The sequence below is a fragment of the Struthio camelus genome, chromosome 8 (genome assembly GCF_040807025.1).
Source record: "Struthio camelus isolate bStrCam1 chromosome 8, bStrCam1.hap1, whole genome shotgun sequence".
Taxonomy (NCBI): domain Eukaryota; kingdom Metazoa; phylum Chordata; class Aves; order Struthioniformes; family Struthionidae; genus Struthio; species Struthio camelus.
The window spans coordinates 13,622,389-13,645,310 of record NC_090949.1 but is presented as its reverse complement, the minus strand read 5'-3'; the positions used below and the strand labels follow the sequence as shown (position 1 = coordinate 13,645,310).

General features: G+C 37.3%; 1 protein-coding gene across 3 annotated transcripts in view; it reads right to left on the bottom strand.

Annotated features, from left to right (window-relative positions):
* VAV3 (vav guanine nucleotide exchange factor 3) overlaps positions 1 to 22,922 on the bottom strand; it is a 177,122-nt gene that overhangs the window by 41,188 nt on the left and 113,012 nt on the right. For 2 of the 3 annotated variants that reach the window (XM_068952221.1, XM_068952223.1), the window contains 2 exons: positions 19,050 to 19,072; positions 15,822 to 15,867 (listed from right to left, as the gene is read on the bottom strand). The exons of the other annotated variant lie outside the window; for it this stretch is intronic. In XM_068952221.1, coding sequence (XP_068808322.1) covers positions 15,822 to 15,867; positions 19,050 to 19,072 — 69 coding nt within the window. The remainder of the gene's footprint in view (positions 1 to 15,821; positions 15,868 to 19,049; positions 19,073 to 22,922) is intronic. 3 annotated transcript variants of the gene reach the window in all.

The following is a 22,922-nucleotide window of genomic DNA, read 5'->3' as shown; positions in this document are numbered from 1 at the left end:
TGTTTACTTCCTACTTCTGACACAGAAATTACAGAACTCAGGTACATGGAACATGCTGGCACGGTCTTTACAGTGCACTCTTCAGAGTGGCAATGATTTAAATAATTACTACTGGACAAAATTATTAGATTGAAAAAGTACATACACATACCTCAAGGAAGACATGCTAATTGAACTTTTAATTCTCCCATTCTTAATAAGTCTTTGCTTTTGTATGGCATCATTAATTAGAGGTTTTCATCTTAGATACTGCACATAAACCATACATCCAGGCAAGGTGACTGAAATGCTGACAGTGCTATGAATGTTTTGAATCTTCCACTTTTCTTCGGCTCTGATAAGCTGTCTGTCTTTGACTGCTATTCAATAAAGACCCAGAGGTTTTCATATGACTGAACATAATCCCTGAATTTGCTGTTTGATTCAAATTTCAGTCAAAAAATTTGAGAAGGCTGATATTTAAAACATGATCTTTCCTCAATTAACTGTTTAAACTTCTGCTCCTATTGGTTTTTAGGTAGAGCAGCCCTGTCACGGTGGATTTCCACAAACAGAGAACTCACTAGCACAGGACTGAGGAGGGAAAAAAATAAACAAACAACTTCACTATCTCATTCCTCAAAATTCAGATGATAAATTCATAATGCACCCCAAATCCCATCTGATAAACATTTACATTTCTCTTCCACCTCCACAGACAGAGAAAATTTCAAGAGCATTGTCCCACAGGACAAATAACTCTACTGAAGAAATTAAAATTCTTTGCAGTCCTAACCGTATTCTCTGTGACTGCTCTCCCTCAACTTTTCCTACCATTGTATCTCCTCAAAATCTTCTTGAAGCAATGCTCTGGGTTCCTGTCCGCTTCCATTAGCTGCCAAATCTTGGTTTCCTGTAATTTTTCATAGATTCAATTCTTCCACGCCATTTCTCTTTCCTGCTGCATATATATGCTGTATCCTTGGCACACACCTCTGCAAAAATGGTCAGTCAACAACTGAAATGAAGATCTGTGGGAGGAAGAATCTGTCTACCAACAGTCTGATCAACAACTGTGTTATCAGAAATAGAAAAATACTACAACTCAGTCAGTCCTTTTGCTTCATTGGGTTTTGCAGACCTGATCATTACCAAAAGGCTCGTGATAAATAGCTGCATCTCCGTTTTCCTGATGAGATCTGCACAAACTTGGAACTACACCACAGATCATAGCAGAAGTTTATTACATGGAAAATAAATCAACCTAGCTTTGTTACTCAGTTTATGCAACTGGATTTTGGAAATTATGTGACTTTAAAGATACTTCTACATAGAATTTTTACTTCAGTTACTTTTATTTAAAGAACAATGCACAGACACAGACATCTTATCACGACTCTTCCCCCATTCTGAACGTCCTTATGTCAGATGCTAGCCCCAATGTTTTGTACAGCAAAGATTTCTTAGGATGACTCGCTCTTTATGCCTAGCAGCAACACGAGCAGCATTAGTGATATTAGCAGCACGGGAACGGTTGCCAGTCCCTGATGCGGAGCCTCCTCTCTCCGTAGCAGCTTTAAGTTTTCAGTCCTTCCAAGCAAAGCATAAAATTAATGCTCAGCTTTGGGCTCACAGAAATTTGATTAGCATCTATTTTGGTCAGAAATTAGTGATTTGGCTAAGCAAATTTATAATCCAAACTAAAGTTTCAGAATGTAATGTTCTATTTAGAAAAATAACTACAAGAGAAGGCATTGTCTTACTTACCTAACTCCTAAGCAGGGATATTTGTCACACTTTGACATTAATATTTAGGAATCTGGAAGCTCATAGCTCGCCTTTGTGGAAAAAAAAAAAAAGCAGACATTGCAGAAACGCTTTTAAAGAGCCATGATTTCAAAATAAGGAAGAAAGCCATAAGGGCTGCCTTTCGGGAAAGGAATGAACCTTTCATTATTTAGATGACCATTTGTCTCACAGACCCCTAAGGGTGGCTCTGCTTACAACTCACTCAGATTCATCCTCCAGATAGATTTAAGTGTCTTTTCTTTCTCACTGCACAAGGAAAAAACTGCAAAGATTTTGGGAAGTCAGGGGAGAAAATGCTACAACAGAGCAAGAACAATTTGAAAATTAGTAACTACACTGCAAAAAGAATATACATACAAATGCCAAGCCACTCCCCTGTTTGCACAGTAAGCTTTTTCAGAAGCTGTTCTAGGCATCACCCAATCTTTTCTTAAAATACATATTTATATTTTGTTTCCTACATGCACATCTAAATACAGCAATAAAGGGTCACATTTTCAAAAAGCTTGAGCACCCAAGACCTCCCCACTAGCTCCAGCTGCACTTGTCAACTATTTTTTTTTTTGACCTAACACAAACACACACGTAAAAAAAAACCTGGACATGCCCCAGATGGATAAAAGTGCATTGTAAATGGAGGAAAGGATTTTTGTAACAACATAAATTTCATGTGTAATTGCAACACCATTTCTTATTATTTACATTCAAAAATAGGTAGTTGGCATTTAGATCGCTGACCTCTGCATTTTTCCTCCCTCAAAAAAGGTAGCTAACCAGAACTGCATTGAAGAAAGGGGGGAAACACCTAGCAAAGTCACTGATTTTTTTTAATGGTAAAATCCATACAAGTGTTGTGATAAATTAGAGAAAGCTAATTTTCTTCACTAGCAAGCTTTAGTTTCCTTTTCATTGATTTTTCCTGCAAACAAGCATTAAGGACTTTTATGTTTTGTGCAATTGTAGCATCAAATACTTATTCAAGCAACTAGTCATTACTTTAGTGATGGGAGCAGGCATCTTTGTGAAAGTAAGGGATTTTGGAATTGCCTAGATTGAGAAGAATCTCAGCACTTTTAACAAAGGCTGGAAATGGCTGAGTGTATGTGAATAAACAATAAAGAAAAGAATAGCTGCATTTCAAAAATACACTATTTCCAGTTGCACTGATAAATTAATGAAATTTCAGTATTTCAGTGCAGTCTAAATGACTAGTAAATGAATTAAGGATATAAATTTTAAAAATAATGTTTCCTCAAAATTAAGAAGCTTCATTATTTTGCTAAAAACTGAGCAAACTAAACTTTCAGTATGTGAATTAAAAAGTGCAGGACATGAGGTGCTACTTAATATAAAAGCACAAAGTATGAAAATTAACCACTATTAATCATCATGTCTTTTAATGTGGTGCCACAGAAGGGCATGGCATTCTAAAATGCCTATTTGTTCAAACAAGTACTTGCCCTGAGGAGCTAACAGCTTACGTCGGGCAGACACTATAGAGGAGCTATGAAGGTGTGTCCAGACAGTAGTAGATTTGTGGGCAGCAAAAGGCTATGACAAAAAACAGGGACAAATCCTGGAAGATAAAAAGCCATTATTCCAGAGCATATAGGAATTCCAGGTAGTTATTCTGAGCTATATTTTACACAGAATCTGGCTGCCCAGGGATGCTTCTGTAGCATGCAGTCAGTGGAAGAAGGTCTTGAGAACATGAGCCCCACTTTGCAAGTTAAGCTTAACACTGTGCAACGTCATAAACTTCGTAAACAACATAGGCATTTTTCTGTTACTGAGCATGTCACAGAGCATTCACAGGCTGAAGAGTTTTGAACAGAACTTGGTCACATAAGAAACAATGTCCCCTCTAAAATATAAAAACACTGTAATAAGAACATGATGGTCAAATCTCACCTGTCGCATGCCTGAAAGCATGGCATGACACAAGGCAGCCCTACCTTTCAACAAGTCTATTCAGTACAAATGGAATTAGTCATCTTCCTGACTATACCATCTGTACCTTAAAATAATAGTCTAGCTGTGCACACTATAACCCATGAATATGCAGACTGAGGCCACCTAGAACCCTTCACTGGTCTCAAACTGGATTTAAAAACAAGCGTTGCTGAAAACGTGCTGAGATTTTATTCACTAGACATTGCAAAAACAATCTTCCCTTCTTTTCTTTTGTGCTCCATATTGACTAATAGCATCTGCCTCTAAGATAAAAAAAACCTTGTTCTCAGTTTCTGCTGCTTACAACAAAGAAAATCTCTGGCAAAATATTTGTTTTAAATTGTTATATAACATTAATGGGAAGTGGCTGATGCCTGATAAAGCAGGTAGGTGCCAGCAAGTAACAGAATTGATCTCATCTGCACTTAGCTTTTAAGTAATGCTACATAAACCTTCAGCATTCTGAATTAAAACATTCTCGTGATCTTCCTCTTCAAGTAACATTTCTTGTATGCGGTCTCTACCCTGATCGCGGTAGATATACCTCTAACTTATTAACTGATAGTTCTTACCTTACATACAAAAAACCTCACCTGATACAGATGTACATTGTATAGAAGTATCTGTAAATGAATGTTGTCTAGTACTAAGCTGTTACAATAAGCAACGGAAGGAAGCTATTGCTTTGGCTGAAACAAATCTGCTTTCAAAAAGGATGCCTACTAACTTCTGGTTTGTACAGATTACAGAGAAAGACTAATTTTCTTTGGGACAAGACCTTTTGTTGCTTTACTTGCAACAAAAAAGCCTGAGGATTTGTTTCACTGTTACTGCAGTTTGTTAAAATTGTTCATCCCTTGTATATAATACATTTTTGTGATTTTGTTCTTATGTTGCATACCTTGCACATTTGAAACATAGCCACCCTATGAAAGCAACTTCTAGGAAAGCCAAAAGTCAGGGTATTTCACAATGCCTGCATTTTTCCCAAGAGTTTGCAGTATTCCTGGCCTACTGCAACGTCATACCTATACAAAATTATATATACGCTGTTCTGAAATGTTTATATTTACATCCCTATCTTGAAAATGGCTAACAAAATGAATAAATAATAAGCAGTAAAAGGGTGTGCCGCACAAAGACACAGAGAGAAAAACATACAAAACAAAATCAATGATTGTTTGACCTGTGTTGAAAAAAAATCTAGAGGTTATTACTAAGTTATCACAGACAATAAAGATGGGAATCAAGTCCAGTCCTCTGTCTAGATGTCAATCCTGTCATAATAATTCTGAAAAAGTTTGATCAGACTTCATCTTAAAATCTTTTGATTTCCTTCTCTCCTAATTCCTACTTTAAAAAAAAAAAAAAAAACACACACACCACACATACTACAAGAATCTCATCTTCCCAATAGTGAAGGCTCTTCTATTTCCAGGCTGATTGTAGATTATATGCTCCATCAAGCAAATGGTGGTAATTCATTGGGACATAAACCATACCTGGAAGCAACAAAGGATGTGGGCTCACATTCCACCTAACTCAGCAGGAACATCACCTGGTGCAACCCCACTAACTGCAGCCACAGGACTGAGTTGGTTCAGCAACCCAATTAGACAGAAAATTACTTATTCCTCCCTTCCCTCTACCCACCCCCCCCAATAATTTTCCATTATCCAATTATCCTAAAAAAAAAAAAAGAGGGGGGGAGGGCACAGAGGGGAAAGGGACTATAAAGCAAGTTGTTGGGTCTTACAGGAAAAAGTATTTAAACTGCAGAAGATGAAGTGGATTCCCCTATACTGAGACAATCACTGCTCTTTGCAAGAAGACGCCTGCACCAGAGGTGAGATGTTATTCTGGAAGAAAGCTATGATCCATACTTGCAGCTTCTGCTGTCGTACCATACCTCGTATAAATTGTTGCTGTCAAATTCAATTAAGGAAAAAATCTGAAAACAACAGTAGACATGCTGATTTACCATCTGAACTGAAGAGACAGAGTGCCTAACACTTCCTCATCTTCCCACATCTTTCATTCAAAATGGGTTGGTTAAAGAATAACCTGTAAAGTTAGTGGAACTGGAACAGGTTTTCAAAGTATCAGATAATAAAGTTACTATTTAATTCGCTGTTACACACTAAACATTAAAAAGAAATGGGAGTTATGAAAAGTGCAAGACAGAACAATTATTCTGTTTATTTAGAGGCCAGCAAGGGCAGTAACGAGGGCTGAACTCAAGGGCTTCCCTAGAGTCCCTTATAAAGGCAACTCACTTTTTTTTTCTGGATGGACCACAAGGGGTTAAGCTAATTGGGTTAAACTAAAAGATTCCACTGCAACATCAATCAGATCCGTTTCATACTGTCATTACTTGGAAAAATCCTGAGTACTAAAGTGAACTCAAATACGAAATTGCTGAATTGTTAATTGTGATCTATAACCTACTTCTTCAAACAGCCTCAATGCCAGAGAAACATAAGAAGTTAAGTGTGAAAACAGTGTTTAAAAAGGGATTCTGCAGAAACCAGTAGATGTCCAGACAGGAAGAGCTGACTTTTATACCAGGTAGATTGGTAAGGCCTACTACAGAAACCGAATTTGCAAACATACGGATGAATACGAAGACTCCAACTATTTTTTAAAGGAAAATTGGGCACATAGTTTAAGGATCTTTGAAGTAGTCCCTGAACATGAGGATAATGATTATGTAATAGCAGGGTTTAACAAAATATGCTTAACAAGAATCATCATGAAGATCTTTCGCAGTTGTCATGAGATGAGAGGCAAGTTTCCCCTCAGAGAGGTAAGCACTAAAAGGATAGGAATTAAGGGTTGGACCAGTAATCTTTTCCTTTAGAAAAAGGTTTCCAAAAGGGTCCCCCAAAGGAATTTGCTGTGCTTGGATTCTAATTCTTCAACAAGTTAATAAGCAATCTTAAAATGGGGGTAAACAGTGAAATGACACAGCTCGCAAAAGATGCAAGGTTGTTTCTTTAAAAAGAACATGATTTGCCAAGAATTGAAGGCAGATTTCATGAATGGAAGTGTCTGTATAACAGGAGGACAGATCATGGAATAACTTCGGTAGGAAGGAACCTATAGAGGTCATTTGGTCATAAATAAATATAAGATGTAACAACTAATACAAAATAATATATGGTATTCACACACAATGATGGAGTCTAAAACAGCTGTCAATATTTACACAAGAGAACTTGGAGTTAACTGTTTTTAAAGAACATTTTGCAGCAAAATCATAATCTAAATATTCAGTTGTGTCCGAAGTCTTAGAAATTTCTACGAGCAGACCACAGAACAAACTAGAAAACCTCGTTAGTGCACTGCATCTTGAGCGATGCACCTACATCTTGAATTCTGCATGCAGTTTTGGTCCGAAAGATCATTCTTGGATCTAGATGTGTGGAAAAAAACAAAAAGGATGATGAGAGGTACGAGACTTCTGTACTAGAAGAACGTAAGTAAATTACAGCTCTTCAGGCTAGAAGAGATGACTAGAAGGGATATGACAGACATCAATAAACTCAGGAGCGGCATAGATACAGTGAAAAGTTACTTCTTCATTTATTGTTCACTTCCTTGATTCAAGAAATAGGAGGCATCAAAGTAACAGGCAAGAGGTTTAAAACAAACAAAAAGTAGTACTTTATTCACACAACTAATTGTGAAAGCAACAGTTAGAGGATGTTGTGGATGTCAAAATTTTAGATTGGCTCAAAAAGCAGTAAGAAAATTCCATGCAAGAAAATTTAAGAGCTGAGAAACACAAAAATACAACCTTCTGGAGGAAGTACCACAACAGCTTACCCCCCGTTCCATCCTTAAGTATCCACTTCCAGGCTATGGACAGGACCCCAATGCCAACGTGGGGCTGACCGGGCCTGCCACTTACCTCAGCCCATCGTTCCTTCTCTTGGCACCTCAGAGAGGTGAGCAGATAAAATCTCTCCTGAAAAGCAGCATCAGTTTCTCAGGCTGTTGCCTCCAGCCCCTTCTATCAATCTGGAAATCTTCTTCCTCAGGCAGAAGGCAGAGGCAGATCTGTAAGCTTCTCTTCTGTGAATTTTCAGAGAGTTTTCTCTCCCACGGGATGGTTGCTTTTAGTTTTACAATGTTTCCTAAATTCTTTGTGTGAGAATTACTTTGAAGTAGTGATCAAATACTGATTTAGCTAAATGAGTGAGCCACAAAAAAAGAAACTATATGCTTTAGAGTACTGTTAAAACTCAGTAACTCTTGACTATTTTTAATCATTCATTGCCTTATTATCTTTGTTTTGCCTTCTGAGAATGGCAGTACCCTAAAGATTAAAATAAAATAGGGAAATAGATGGGTAAATACAATACTTCTCTTGAAGATGAATAGGAGGTTTACAAGTCTCAATAAACATTAGCAAAACATTATGCAATTCCCTTCTACTTGCTATGGTAACTAAAGGCAATTTTGGGTCATATAATATCTACTCATGCCTTTTTTTTTTTGTTAATTAAATGGTGCTGTATTATTCTTTTTTTTTTTTTTTTTGGGGGGGGGGGGGGGGGGGGAATGAAAATCCAAAACAGTATCCATTTTGGCTTTAATGATCATATTTATATGCTCATTTTTTCCACTACTGCCTTAATGTTTTCTTTCCTCTTTTTCTGCCTTCCAACTCCCCTCTAGTTATCCGTATATACTGACATTTTGCTCAGAACAGTCTGTGTTGACGGTGTTTTTACGTACAAAAGAGCAAGGTGTTGTAGGATTCTTAACCTACCTCACCTTAAAAATGATCACACACTGAGCATGTATTAAACATCACGTTTCTCTAAGCAGAAAATAAAATCTGTTAGCTGTTCAAAATCTAGAGGTAGTCCCAAAAACCCATCCAATAAGACAAAACAGCTTAAATTACCCAACTACAAACTAATCTTGCAATCCAATCAGACAAGGATGAAAGAGTTTGACAAAATAAATGTGTTTCACCCTTTGGCATCTGGGTCTTCTGATGTTTAATTAAAAGAAAAGGCTAAAGGCTATGTTCTTCTCTGAATGTTAGCTCACTGCTGAGATACCAAAGGGACAGGCAGCTTTCAAAATACCTCCCACCCCACAGAAACGTAAAAATCATTTTAATTTAAAAAATAACAATCCAAATAAAAATCATTAAACTGCATTTGAAATGCTTCATTGGAAGACAAAACCCAGCTTTGCCTTCCAGAAATGCATTAGTGGAAAATTTCTGGGTGCAAAACATTAGACATGTCCTTTCTTGTATCATAACACAGATGAATACATTATTTGGGGAAGCAACAATACCTCGGCATACAGCATTAGTGCTGTAACAAAAGGACTTAGATACTAAATGTAGTATGTACTTCTAACAAGTACATGAGATGAGAAATTAATTCGACTTCACAAATTAAGCCACATCATTCAGTGCACCTCTGAATTCACTGTCACTAAGGCGCACCTGGAGAAGGCTGTCCTCTTACTGCCGCTAACAATCTGGTGCCCGCAATGAAATTAATGGGAGCTGGGCTCAAACCCCCACGCTGTCCCAGCCACGGGATGCAACACAAGGCAGAACATGGCAATCAATACTAAGCATTGGTCGAGTTATATCTGCAATCCAAGTCTCTGAAAGGTTCCAGAACATTCAAAGTTACATAGCATGTCTGCAGCAGGCTTTCCTTTATCCTGCCAAGGAGTCTTCCTCAGGCAGCAAGAGGATTCCTAGCTGCCCTGTTAAATCAGTTCTTACCTAAGATTCATCTGGTTCACATAGATCCTTAGAGATGTGCGCTGTGTATCTTATACTCGCCTTGAACAAAACGTTTAGATGTTGCATATGGAAGGAAAAAAAGCAACCAAAACCCAGTAAAATGTCCCATAAAAGTAAAGCATGCGCCTTTTATATGCATAATCAAAGTCGGGTTAGTTTTTATAGCTTAATACGTTACAGCACGGTCTTTTTTGGGAAGCCTTTAGCAACTTAGCAAAGCTAAAGCGCCACAAACATTACAAAATTATCTCTAGGGAAAATATGCAAAACTACATGCACTTGGTTATGATTGTTAGTTATTAGACACGCTTTACTTCCAAGAGAAGTAAAGTCTGAGCATCTTCAGGTCTCTACAATAGCAATTTGTCTCATTTTTGTTTAAGCCAGATGACTTTTTTTCCTGCATGTGGCTGCATTTGTCTCTATAATGAAGTACAGAAACTAAATCAAAAGGACAAACACGTGGATCATTCTGGCTAGTCTGCATGCAGTCTCTGAGACTACTGGTCACCTATGGGATGCAATGGATGTCTTACAGCTATGAATCTTATTAACTTATCTCATACTGGTAAGCAGCAAGAAAGACCTCAAACTTGTCAAACAACAAATTCCTTCACTACAGGAAGCTTTGTGAAACATCTCTTTTTCCTCCAGTATTCCTTCAGACTTTGCCTGACTTCATTTTTCAGTCAGCTGCTCCTTCATCTACATATTTATTTTGAATAGCCACTAACATTCATAGTTATGTCCAATGTTAATAACACATAAAGCCAAGAAGAATGTCTTATGTATACTCTAGTATTTCAGTCCATGCTGTCACATTGACTATCCCAAAACCTTTCCACGGATATTTAATAGAGAAAGAAATAAGCCTTGTGGGACTCCAACTGAGGTCCTGAGGGAAGATGCAGAAACAAATGGCCCATAATGGATTGCTCTATTCATTCTGGAAGGAAAGACGAGAACTATTTACAAGGGAATTGCTATTCATTCCCACGTTTTATTGGCAGGAAAAAAAACGTTAAGCAACACTACTGAAAGTCTCAGACAAACGCCTATGAATGTACTTACTGAATTTATACACAGCAACCTCATCACTGAAGGAAAAAAAAAATGGTATCTTGGTAATCCATCTCGATTAAGATATTCATAAATAGGAAATAATTAATTAGTCACTTTGGTCAGCTCCTTGCTTGGCTTACGAGAAACTAAATATTGAGTGTTTAATCCTGGTGTTTTAGTTTTAGTCGACTTAGTCTGTGGCTTAAAAAGAGAAGATGAATCCCTCTTCTCAACAATGATATTGACAGTAAGTAAGGGGCCACCAGAGATCCAGCCAGGATCACAGGGAACTGCCCCCATTGCTGAAATGAAGAAAAAAATTTTGAAGACTGATTTTTCAGCACTGGTCTTAATGTTGCAGAAGATTGTCTCTTCTTGTCCATGAAATAGGTTATTTTCTTGGGCAGAATGAGGAAAGGCAACATGTAATCAAGACTATCCAGGACTTGGTTGGGTAATTCATGAGACAAGAAAATCACAGACACGCTTTGAATTTTCAGTTACATAGATGGTAGTTTTATCCATAACAGCTACATGCTTGGCACAGATTTAATTGCAGGTTGGGATATCCCAGCATTTGAATTTGGGCCACATTTTGCTTTTGGCTGGACAGGTGCTTGAAGCAGCACCGAACCTGAAATCAGAATTAGACTTGCCTATCACAGAATACACTATGCCAGAAATTGTTGAAATATAACTCAAGTACTCTAGTATTCCTCAGTCTCAAATGGAAAGGTAATTTATAATTTAAACTACCCATATTACAATATTTCCTAATTTTTACTATGAAGACTAGACATAATCATTACCATAACACACAAATATCTGTATATTGTTTCACTAAATATTCAAACATATATAGCAATGACACAACCTACATAACAATGACATAACCTAGATACAAGATTTCACAATCCAATTTCAACAAAATTTGAAGCACATGATTGCTTATTTCCCATCATGTCTAATTGAATAACTATATCCCAAAAGCTGTACTACTCAGTGCACAGATTTTTTAACATATATACTTCAGGCCATAAGCCAGTTATTCCTTTCAGATCCTTTTCTTTACAATCAGTGTATAATAAGTATTAAACTATTTGCTGCACAAAACACGTACAGAACAGACACCAACCAGAAATACATTTAAATATTTTTTAAATTAGTATTTGAACTTCGAACTCTCAAGACTGAGAAACACCTTCACTCAAAAGTTATATATAAGTGATTATATACATTCATTGTAAAACCAAAATAAAGTTTCAATAGAAAATTAGTTTCTTTGAAAGGAAGACATCTTAGTTCTGTCCCTTAATTGAAAACAAAGCTTCTCTGAGATAATCCATGCTTGCAAAGAAATCAACTGCTTAAGTCAGAACATGTTCAGTATTGTTCTTTCACACATCAGATTTTGAATTTGTCTGCAATGAATCCCGAGTACAAGGTTCCTAGTGGTCTCTTTTTTTACTAAGTTTATCCTTCTGATATGAAATAAGTTTTCACAGTTTTAGAGATTAAAGTTCCAATGGTTATATTAGCACAAGTGTTTAGGGTAAAACTAGTTGGAAAAACACCAAACCATGAATTTATTACATTTAGATTCTCTTTAAACCCTTAAAAAATAAACATAGAGCAATCATACAGTGTATTATTTTGATGAGCGAAACAAAGGTATTTTTCACTCTTATTAAAATGTATACAAAACGATTGCTAAAGAAAAGAAAAAGAGCACGCAAATCTAAGTTTACGCTTACTTTTAAGTATACAAATGGCCCATTCGTCAGCTAAGTCAACAGGGCAAATCATATGCTTAAAATTAAACATATACATAAACTTTCATGAGATCCCTCCCAGTGGAAAAAGCTGTTAAATAATTATCACTCTATATGCCCATTCTAGACAAAATCTCACACTAACCTAACCATTTCCACTGCAATAAAAAGTAAACTTTAGACTCAATTTTTCCTAGCTTTAGAGGTGCAGATGCCTTTACCTATTCATTCTATGTCTTTTATTATCTGCTGCCTAATCCAAAGAAAGGTTATCCAAAACCTATCTGCAAAAACTCAGCAGATGGACCAATTCAGAAGGCCATCTACAACAGAACCCCATGGTAAAGTCATAGTGCATAACATACTGAAAAGAAATATAGAAAGCCATATTTCCGTTTGCTCATTTGTACAGCTTCTAGACATATTTCTTTTCCCATGACACTCACTTCTCATGAGCCTCTCCCCTTTCTCATCCACTATCATCTTTTCCTTCTGCCTTTACCCTCCTTTTCAGCAGTAAGAGGAAAAAGCAAATCTCTGGGAGGAAACTGTTACTTCTAACCAAACTTCAAAGAAAAACAGATGAAACAGCTATGAGGAGTTTTTTGCTCTTTGGGTACTTCAGTCAGGTATGTTCCTCTATCAAAGAGCTCTACCAGCAAAAAAAAGATTACTTCCAATATCCTCCACACTAGCAACTATTTCTTTTAGATCATCCTTGTATTTAGTCCCTCCCCTCAAATTTAAACTTGGGTTAAATGTGTCTTCATTCAGGGCTAAGCTGCATCACCAAAAGTTGAATTTGGATGTAACAAGCACAAGGAGAGAAGCACAGCTCACGGACTTGATTAGGTTGCGCCTTCTACATTCATCAGTCATTGCTAAGATAGCCAAAGATAGAAAATAGAAAGACAAAAGACAGAAACAAGATATTGAAAAAGTTATACAAAAAGCACTCATAGCCCACAGTAATTGTATTTACTGCTGCTATCACACTCCATCAATATTCAGACACTGCAGGTGCACGCTACTGATTCACAGCAAATGTCTACTTTCCTAAATTAGTATCCGTGCTTCAGTATCATAACATGCAACATGGGGAGCAGCCACACATCAGACCTCTTAGATACAAACTAGTCTGGGCAGCAAGCATTTTTCTAAAGCTTGCATATTAAAGCCTAATTGGTACCTCTGACCTTGACTACCGCTTTCGGCAAAAACACTACCGTGGTGCAGGATTTCTAGAGATTTATATGCCAATGTTCTCGAAGAGATCTTAGGATAAATGTGGTAACGCATGCCTGAAATAACTGACCCATCTCTTGCAAGTGCTGCTCTCTGGATAGCATCTTCTGTCTCTCAAGGCAATGCGCAAACTGATGAGCAGCATTTTTTAGAATATGCAAGGGAGATGCCACACGTTTACCCACAGACGTTCTTATCTCAAAATGTTATCTCCATCAAGTTACTGCAGGAGTCAGAATGCATATGCTGATGAAATGCAAACATGAAAAAATTCATTTCATTTGAAAATTTTGAAAACTGTCCAATTACATATATAGAATATGATTAGTATGGGTATCTCTGGGCTTGAGTTTTTGGGAGGTTTTTTTGTTTGTTTTTTTGTCAGAAGCAATTCTGCAAGACAGTCTTCCGCAACAATATCCCTTAATAAAGGGACCTAAACTTAAATATGCACAAACTGGTATGCTTTTCAGGTGGTCTGAATTTCTGTTGGCTTTCAAAAATATGAGGGCCAACAACTTTATTCTGTAAAATCATCCCAACAACATAGAGTATCATTCTATGCAAGTAAAAGGAGGGAAGCAATGCCATAATATATAGAAATGTTTTCATAAAGGTCTTATACTTTTATTTAAGTTCATCACTCCAGTGACTTCAATGGTATCTAGATGTACTTAAATTATCTTTATACTCAAAAGGATACTTATTTAAATTGATTGTCATTGAAGACTATCAGACTTCAATAGCAACTAAAAATGTCAGCATATTTGAAAACTTCTCAAAGCTAAATTACTTAAGCTTTTAGAAACCTAATATTAGACAGCAGTGTTTAAAAATCTGGACTTATAAGGACTATCCTAGCAGTACACATTATAGTTCACAGCAACATATACCACAGAATGGAAGTACTGAAACGGTCCCACTTAGAGTATCCTCTTATGAATTTCATCAATACTCTCGATGTTTCCCCCTCTAATTATATTATTTTTAGCATTATAGGTATAGGATTTCCCCTCCCCCCCCCCCAAAACGAAGTTTCAGCTTCTCCCCTATCTGGAGTGGGGAAAGGGAGCACGACACCAACGCGCAAAGACACAATTCAGGAGCACCGTGAAGCAATTTTTTTGCTAGAGGGAACAAAGTGACAATACGTGCTCCAAAGCATGTCAGAAGTACCTGATTAAGAAAGGTGTGGTCTGCTTCTGCTAGTTACAACATTTACAGTTTCAGAGCCAATGCAGCTGTAAGGCTACTGGCACAACCAGTGCTCTTACTTTTCAAAAAGTGTTCAGCTCTGCCAGGCTATAACGAGGTATAAAGTTGCTATCCTGTTTAATGTTTGACTCCAATTATTCTCAGGTGTCCACATCTAGGAATATTTAATAATCCACAGCTTAGCTTTATTCCAAATAATATCTGCCTAACAAATCTCCAGTAATTAAACTACGCAAGAAGCATGTAAAGGACAAAAATATAATTACTGTATTACTGTGTTAAAAAAAAGAGGGGGGAGAGGAGGGGAGGGAGGGAGAGAGAGAGAAACACCAAAAATATCACACAGTTATACTGAAAAGCACTCAGTATTCTGCTCAGACACGTAATGGGTCTCCAGGGTAAGTGTTCACCTTCCTGAGTACACAGTCTATAAGCAAGCATTTAATTTTCTTAAGGGCTACTGCCATGATTCAACAAAAATATCTACTATAAACATGAAAAATAAAATTACATTGAAATTCTACATAAAACTGCAATGCCCTTTTAGAAGAGCAGCTCACATCCAACACGGTTAAGCACTGAGCACCTCTCAGCCCCGCTGCAGTCAGGAACGTTCAGAACACCTGCAGCTGTGCGGGATGAGACTCCAACCTTTATAAGCAACTGTCTGCTTTTCATCACTTAGCTGTTTCTTTTAAAAACTGCAAAGTACAATGGGGTGGGGATCTCTTAACCAAAAGCCCGGAGGCATTTCGTGTTCAGATAGAACTGAAACACTGCTTAAAAAAAAACAAGTTAAAAAATATTAGAGTTCAGTCTGCTGAAGCTATCTTTGACATAACAAAGCATTTGCTTTAGACCTTCAAGACTTCAGCAATAAAGGTCTCAGCACTGCATACACTGCAACAGTGATCATAACAAAACTTGATAACGTGAGTTACAGCTCTCTCTCCCTTTTTATTCAATGTATAATTCAATGAATAAAAAGTCAAGATACAAACCTGGGTCCACGTGCCTAGAGTTTCTTCTAATTCCATTCGTTCGTTTCTGCACAGCAAAAACATAAATCAAAAACATGAATAAACTTGTTTTCATTTAGGCATACTGCACTCCTTTCATTCCCACAATCTACTGACAAAGATAGTTTTCTTAAGTTATTTCCCCTCTGCAATTACCTTTATCTGGTAGGAAGATCATACTCTGAGAATTATTCTTAATACTGCAACAAGTTTATTCATATATCTAACCTTTTTGACACTACACTCAAAAGATTTTGTTAATTCTTAGTATGTAGAAGGTTTCTTCATACATCCAGCATCTTTTGACATCAAACAAAAGGTTGTTTTTTTTTTTTTTTTTAAATGAGTGTGATGTTAATAGACGCATTCTCTTTCATAGTGAAAGATATGCATTTTGGCATCATCTGCCTCCATTAATGTCCAGGACCACAAAAGTATCATATGCACATAGTGTTGCTTTAATAGGGTAGAAACTTTGCACTTTATACTTACAAGAGTTATAATTTCCTAGGCAAGTCTTAATCTCTTCATTTTCTCAGCATATTTAGTTTAGTAAATATATTTAATTAAATATATTTAGTATCACCCCTTCCTCTTTCTTTTCAAAATTTGGATAAATCAGAGCTGTGTAAAATCAGAAACACTGATAGGACTGAGACATACTGTTTGTAAATGTTGATTTTTACATATTTCATATTCCTAAGCAATGATATGGATCCCTGAAAGCTTCCATGTGAAATGCAGCCTATCTGTAAACTGGTCATCTGCTTTTGCAAGTCTGTTTTAACTGATAGTTTGCATGCAGGTTCGTGCCTTTTTGTTTTGTTTTTTTAAATCAAACCAAGCAGAGAAAAAGCATGTTGCACAACAAAGGGAACAATTAGGTTGCTCCGATTTATTTGCAGTTGATATAAGCTGATGCAGGACACACACAGAAGCAAGCCAGAAAGCAGTAACCTGAGGCACAACCAAATCACTAGGCCCTGTAGCAGGCCGGCAAAACGAACAGCTTTGTTTAAAAACAAGCTCTTGCTTCTTTGGACATATTCTCTCTATACCCCCACAATACTAACTACAGAAAGGACATAAGTTTTGTTTCAGCAGCAGTGGAAAGAAGAACATTTTAAACTTCTAGAAGAAACAAAGGTAATATTACGGAACAAGAAGAAAAAGCTCAATTTTATCTTTTTCCTTTATAAATGGAGGTTGTCTTGCTCATAAGGATTGATGCAGAATGGTGAGTAATTGCATATTTGCACGAGAGGGGGAAATGGGCCAGAAGTGGGAGAAAGCAAGTACAAATGAAGATATAGGAAATTTTAATTTAACTAAAATAATAGTGCCTGTGTGGTAACAAAAATCATGCATATTACAGGATGGAATAGGAAATGATTCTAAGGAAAAAATTCTTAAATTGTATAAAAATATGCTCAATGCCCTTAAAAAAACACAACAACAGTAGATTTTATTACATTACTGGTATGAAATATAAATTCACCTTCTCCTACATGATAGATGCTCATTTACGCTCAACTTTCCCTCTGCACAAAAAGAATTAAAGCAAGTACTTTTGGATGGCCACAATGTTGTGCGTTTTTTTTTTTTCAAGTTTTGTTCAAAATTATAGAAGTCCTAGCAATTTATCTCAAATCAATAGCCATACAACAATTTTTTCTTATGAAGAGATTTAATAATCAAACTAGGGGGTGAGAAGCCTAAGAACAGGAGGGATTAGATATAATTAGGATAAATATTTTCCTCATCTACCACATATGTTCATCATAGTTGGCTTTATACAGTCTGGCAACTTTGCCCCTAACATACCGTAAGCAATCTGTTTATGGCTTCCCCACTACTGTATGTCAACTGCAGTATCAAGAGACTGTTAAGCAAATGGACCATGCTTTAATTTTCATATATAAGAAATATTCTTGCTTAGCAGATATTTTTAGGCAGAGATAAGAAAAACAGGACAGTGCATGGCAGAAGGTGTGGCACACGAGTCTGCGGCTCAGGGGTCTCGGGCAAGCGAGCCCCTGAGAGCCCTTCCGAGGGGGCTCTCGGCACCCGCCGGCACGCCGAGCACCGCTCGGCCACAGGCACGCTTCCCCAGCGCCGCCGCTCAGCCCAGGCTCCGCCGCACGAACGCTGACGCTGGTACCCTGCGGACCAGCGTCAGCCTGCCTAAGGTTTGCCCTCGCCACCAGTGCCCGGAAGGCCCCGGGGTCGGCCCCCAGCAAGCACTCCAGCATCGTAACGAAGCCCAGACGGTGAATAGCACAGTAGTCATCTGCCTTGTTTTTGCAGCAACAGCTGTAAGCACCAACCCCCACTGCGCCAGTTATGTCAGTAATAATTTTATTTCGATTTTATTACCAATTTAGCGATAGCAACGAAAAAACAAATACTTCACAATGCAGAGAAGTAACGTATCTGTTCATACGTTGTTCATAACCATAGCATTAGTTTAAACAGTTAAATTACCATAAACTTCTGATCTAAAAAGATGCTAGGAACTATTATATCCTATGTTTAAAGTGTAGCCTTTCTTTCATCAAAACTGGTAGACCAAAAAAAAAGTTATGTCCTTCCGTTTGGTAGTGGGAAGGCACCAGTAACATGCAAGAAGGTAATCCAGGGCAACTTTCAATGTTCCTGGATTTAAGTGATGGTGCACTGCAAGTATGTCACTAGTTCTTCTGTACTCTGTCCGTGTTATCGTTCTGACAAGATTAAATAAAGTCTATAACCACTGAATAATACTGTGACAAAATTCTGCCTAAATAGAAAGGCATAAATCCCACTGCACATTTTTTATCATTCAGAAAACTGTGGAATTTCATAAATTTGTACACTAGCACATTACTGCAGCACAAGCTCCTAATGTTAATGTTTTAACTCTACTGCCAAATTTGGCCTAGGAGCTCTGAAGACATAAGTTGAAGTAACATTTTATTATTCTAATTTTCACTAATTCATACCAACTGAAATCAGACTTACACCTTGAATGTAACAAATTTATATTTCATTATAACTACACTCTTTCTTAGATAACTTCTATTTTGCACCATGCTAAAGAAATATATTGTTAAATGCAGAAGAAAAACATATCTGCTCCAACGGCATGTGCACAAAGTAAATAAGGAACTCTTATGTCACCAGCAAAGCAAACGCCACATGAAAAGGGAAAGAAGGGAAAGGAATCCTTACCTCGTGTTTCAGGTTCCCGTGTTCTGAAACATAAGTAAAAATTGGCATTATTGATGACTGTAAATTTATGCTTTTTATACACTAATCTCAGTCTGCACCGTGTTGCGCTACAAAACACACTACCGTCTTCTATAGCTACCTGTACTATGTCCCGGCAGCCCGGGGCTGAGCTGCTTGTTGTTTTGCAAACAGTGCTCGCTTCGCCTATTGGCTCCGCCAGTTAATGCTCAACCATGGCAATAAACGGCTCGCTCCTGTGCTTGCCAACAGTTGCGTGGCAATCAGGTCAACCAAAACTTTATAAACTTCTATAACATTTCAAAAACACTTTATACTATATAATGCTGACTTGGAAATTCAAAAGTTAAGGTTCTTTATTGCAACTCAAGCTTGCGCTCTTCTTGTCCCTGCATGTTTATATTGTGAGGTGTATCCAGATACAAATGTGTAGCTTTATCTTCAAACCTTCTTGTATTTCATGTACTTAGTTTCAAATTATCATCACACTAGTATGCAATGGAATCTGAAGCCAAATAGACTTCATTTACCTTTTTGCTATGAAGTTTTTGTACTATTTAAAAATGAGATAAACAAAAAAAAAAAATCTGTAGGTGACCAGGACTGTATTAACACAGTATTTTTGGACACACAGCACCACACATTACCAACGACACAAAAAAGTGGGGTTTTTGCATTTTTTTCTTTGAATCTCTAACCTGATAACACAAATACTTTGGTGTACTCAAGATTTTGTTTCAGTGCCTTATCAAAATGCACACAGCTGTATTTACCTCCCACATATTCTCTGCGACTGCACATGCTGTTAAGTCCAAGTACATACTGTACATGCCCACTCTGTTGCCACATTTGAAAACTTTACTGCAATATCTTGTAAAGTAAACAGCCATATTCACAATAAACCAAGTAAAGAGCTTCTAACGCAAATAGACTTTGATCTGCTAAAAAAATTATATGAAACACTAAAGTGTGGGGGGGAAAAAAAAAATCTTTGGCTTACTAATATTTTAGGCAGAGATAAGAGGGCATGCCGAGACTAAGCACGCCAGCTGAGGATCCGGAGCCAGGCAGGGGAGGTGCGGACTACTTACCCCTGACAGGGCTGCAAGTTTTCTCTCACATAGAGAATGCCAAAGATGCACCTCCTTGTCATCCTCAGCAAATGCTTTCATGGCTACAACCTGTCCAGAAGTATTAATTTGCATTTGTACACTAAGTAAACACCTGGCTGGGGGGGGGACCAATACCAAAGAAAGAGGTGCAAGTAGACTACTGAGGTTTTCTAAGGAGCCTAAGGGAATTAGTTGCATAAGTACTGCTGAAATTCAATATAATTTTGGTATTTACCTTCACAATTTGATCTTTCTCAACTTCTGCCAAGATTTCAACTCGCGCACAAATTCATCTCTTTTCACTCTTTCACCTCAGCATTTTAAATGACTTAAAACTGAGGAAAGGCCATTTGGATAAGAGCGGGGGGGGTGAGGGGGCTTGCATCACTTCACGTCCATTTTTTTAAATGGACTACCTTTAGCTCTGCACATCTCTGTTAGCAAAACTGAAATGGAAATATCTTTCTGTCCTCCTATGGGAAAGAATGAACCTTAGTGTTTAATGGTTGCTGTTGAATATTAATTTTTTCTTCTAGCAAATATCACAAACATGACTCCATGAATGAGTTTTACATGGTGATTTCAGCATCCCAATACTTTTCATACTAAATGATTAAGAAATTCATTGATTTAACTTCCAATACTTGGCTCATATTAGATTCAAGAAAACACTACACAGATTAACAGGTAATAAGGTAAGATGATAAATATGCCTCCTAATTCACATAAATTTCATGAGAAGTTACTTTTAATTGATCCTTAGTTTCAAAAAAAACAAAAACAAAAAGCCTGAACTCTGTAAGGTAGGTTTTTATTAAAGACTAATGAACAACCTCAGAATAAGCAACAGCAGCTCCACTGCAGAATGCCGTTCCTTTAAGCCATCTCTGCATTAAACCCATAGAAGGCTCAAAACTTTGCTGACACAAACTGAACTATTTGTGACACCCCTGTTAGCACATAAGGAAAAGAAAATATAAAATAGCTGTATTTCCACAGAAAGGTTTGTTCAAAATACAAGTCTTATGCTTCTCTCCTTTTTTCATTAAAAATTCAGTATTCCTGTATTTCATATATTTTTTAAATTATGTGAATTGCTTCCTCACTGGAGTTCTTTTTCCAAATGTTACCCTAGTACAAGAGTAAAAAAAATAATTCCTACTTATTTCTATTTTTAGGGAAAAAATGAATGTCTGACGATATCCTTCAGCAGATATTTTACACATGACAATCTTAATTCAAGTATCTGCTCATCACTAATGTGCCAATGAAATTACAGAGGGAGGGAGCTCTCAATTCTGACAACAAACTACTTTTACTGCCACAGTTTAGCACGCTTTTTAGGTTCTGTTTATTCATGAAGCCATAATACTATTGGGTCACATTTTCATAATTATAGTTTATGACAAAAGCAAGAGAAGCAGCAGCTGGCCTCAATAAGTGAGGGAGCATAGATCAGAAAATGGGAATAGCCTGCCCCTCTGAGATTCAGCAGAGCAGCTGGATTTACATGCTGATTAAATGGAAAGCAGAATAAAAAGAGTATGTAGGAAACTACTACTCCTCCTCCTGTTATAAAAGGAAATTCAAAATATTGAAAATGCAGAAACTGAAGTAAGCCATCTTAAAGGAGTTGCAATGACTGGAAAGCAGCAAGTAGTCCCGCATAACCAGAAGAAAAGCAAATAATGACCTAGAAGCACAGAGTAGGACTTTGCACAAAATACGAAGCCCCCCAAGAGATTGTTGTTCAGCTTTAGTAAGAACGGTTAGTTCAACCTTTGCCGAAGTTAAACAAAAATTGGCCTCGCTCCAAGGCACGTTCTGGGACTTGAGCCTTTCCTGGTCAATGCTGTTGACATGGTAGGTTTGGGCGAGGGCCAGCACCTCTGCAACTATTGATCAAGCCGACAAAATGTAAACAGTGGAAGCTGTTGGTTTCCTTTCACATGTCAAAAAACAGGCACTTTTTATGAATAATCTCTAATATGCTGTAGCAAGCAATTATTACATACACAGCATGGGCACTATTATTGGGTAGACGCATTATACCATATGAGAGCTACCTTAAGTTTAACCCATTCACATGGTTTTTAGTCTATTAAACAATTGAAGACAGACACTACTTTTCCACCTAAGGAAATGAGGTGTTTTTTTCAAATGGAAGTATGTGAAGAGAAGGGAAACAGGTACAAGTTACCTAAAAATTACTATGAAAATGCCTCACTAATATGTTTCTAATCCACCTATGCCCTGATGAGAAATGCTCTTTATACTTCTGTTCCCATGGAAAGCTAGAGGATTTTGTGGGTTTGGCACTATATTTAAAATATTAAAATATTTTAACATTCTAGAAGAACTTTTTTTGGAAGTTCATCTAACTGAAATATTCAATAGTCCGTGGAACCAGAAAATATTTGCCTGAGCATACTTAATTCAATACAATGGGATAGACTTGGTAGAATTCCAGCCTGGCAACAGAAGGGACTTGGTAATTCTGCTGTTTTAAACTAGCAAACGGACTCCGGCTCAGCTATGGGAGTTCTGCAATATGTTCTGGGGAGCGTTATGATACCCGTCTTATCAGTCCTGAGGACCTCTGCTGAAATTGCAACGGTCAGAGAACAACCCATACAATGAAAACGGGAATAATGAGGGAGACAGCTTCTCCCCAAATCTGCTAAAGGTGTCTCTCACGCTTGCTCACTTACCAAAGGTCTCACTCTTAACCACACCCAAACAG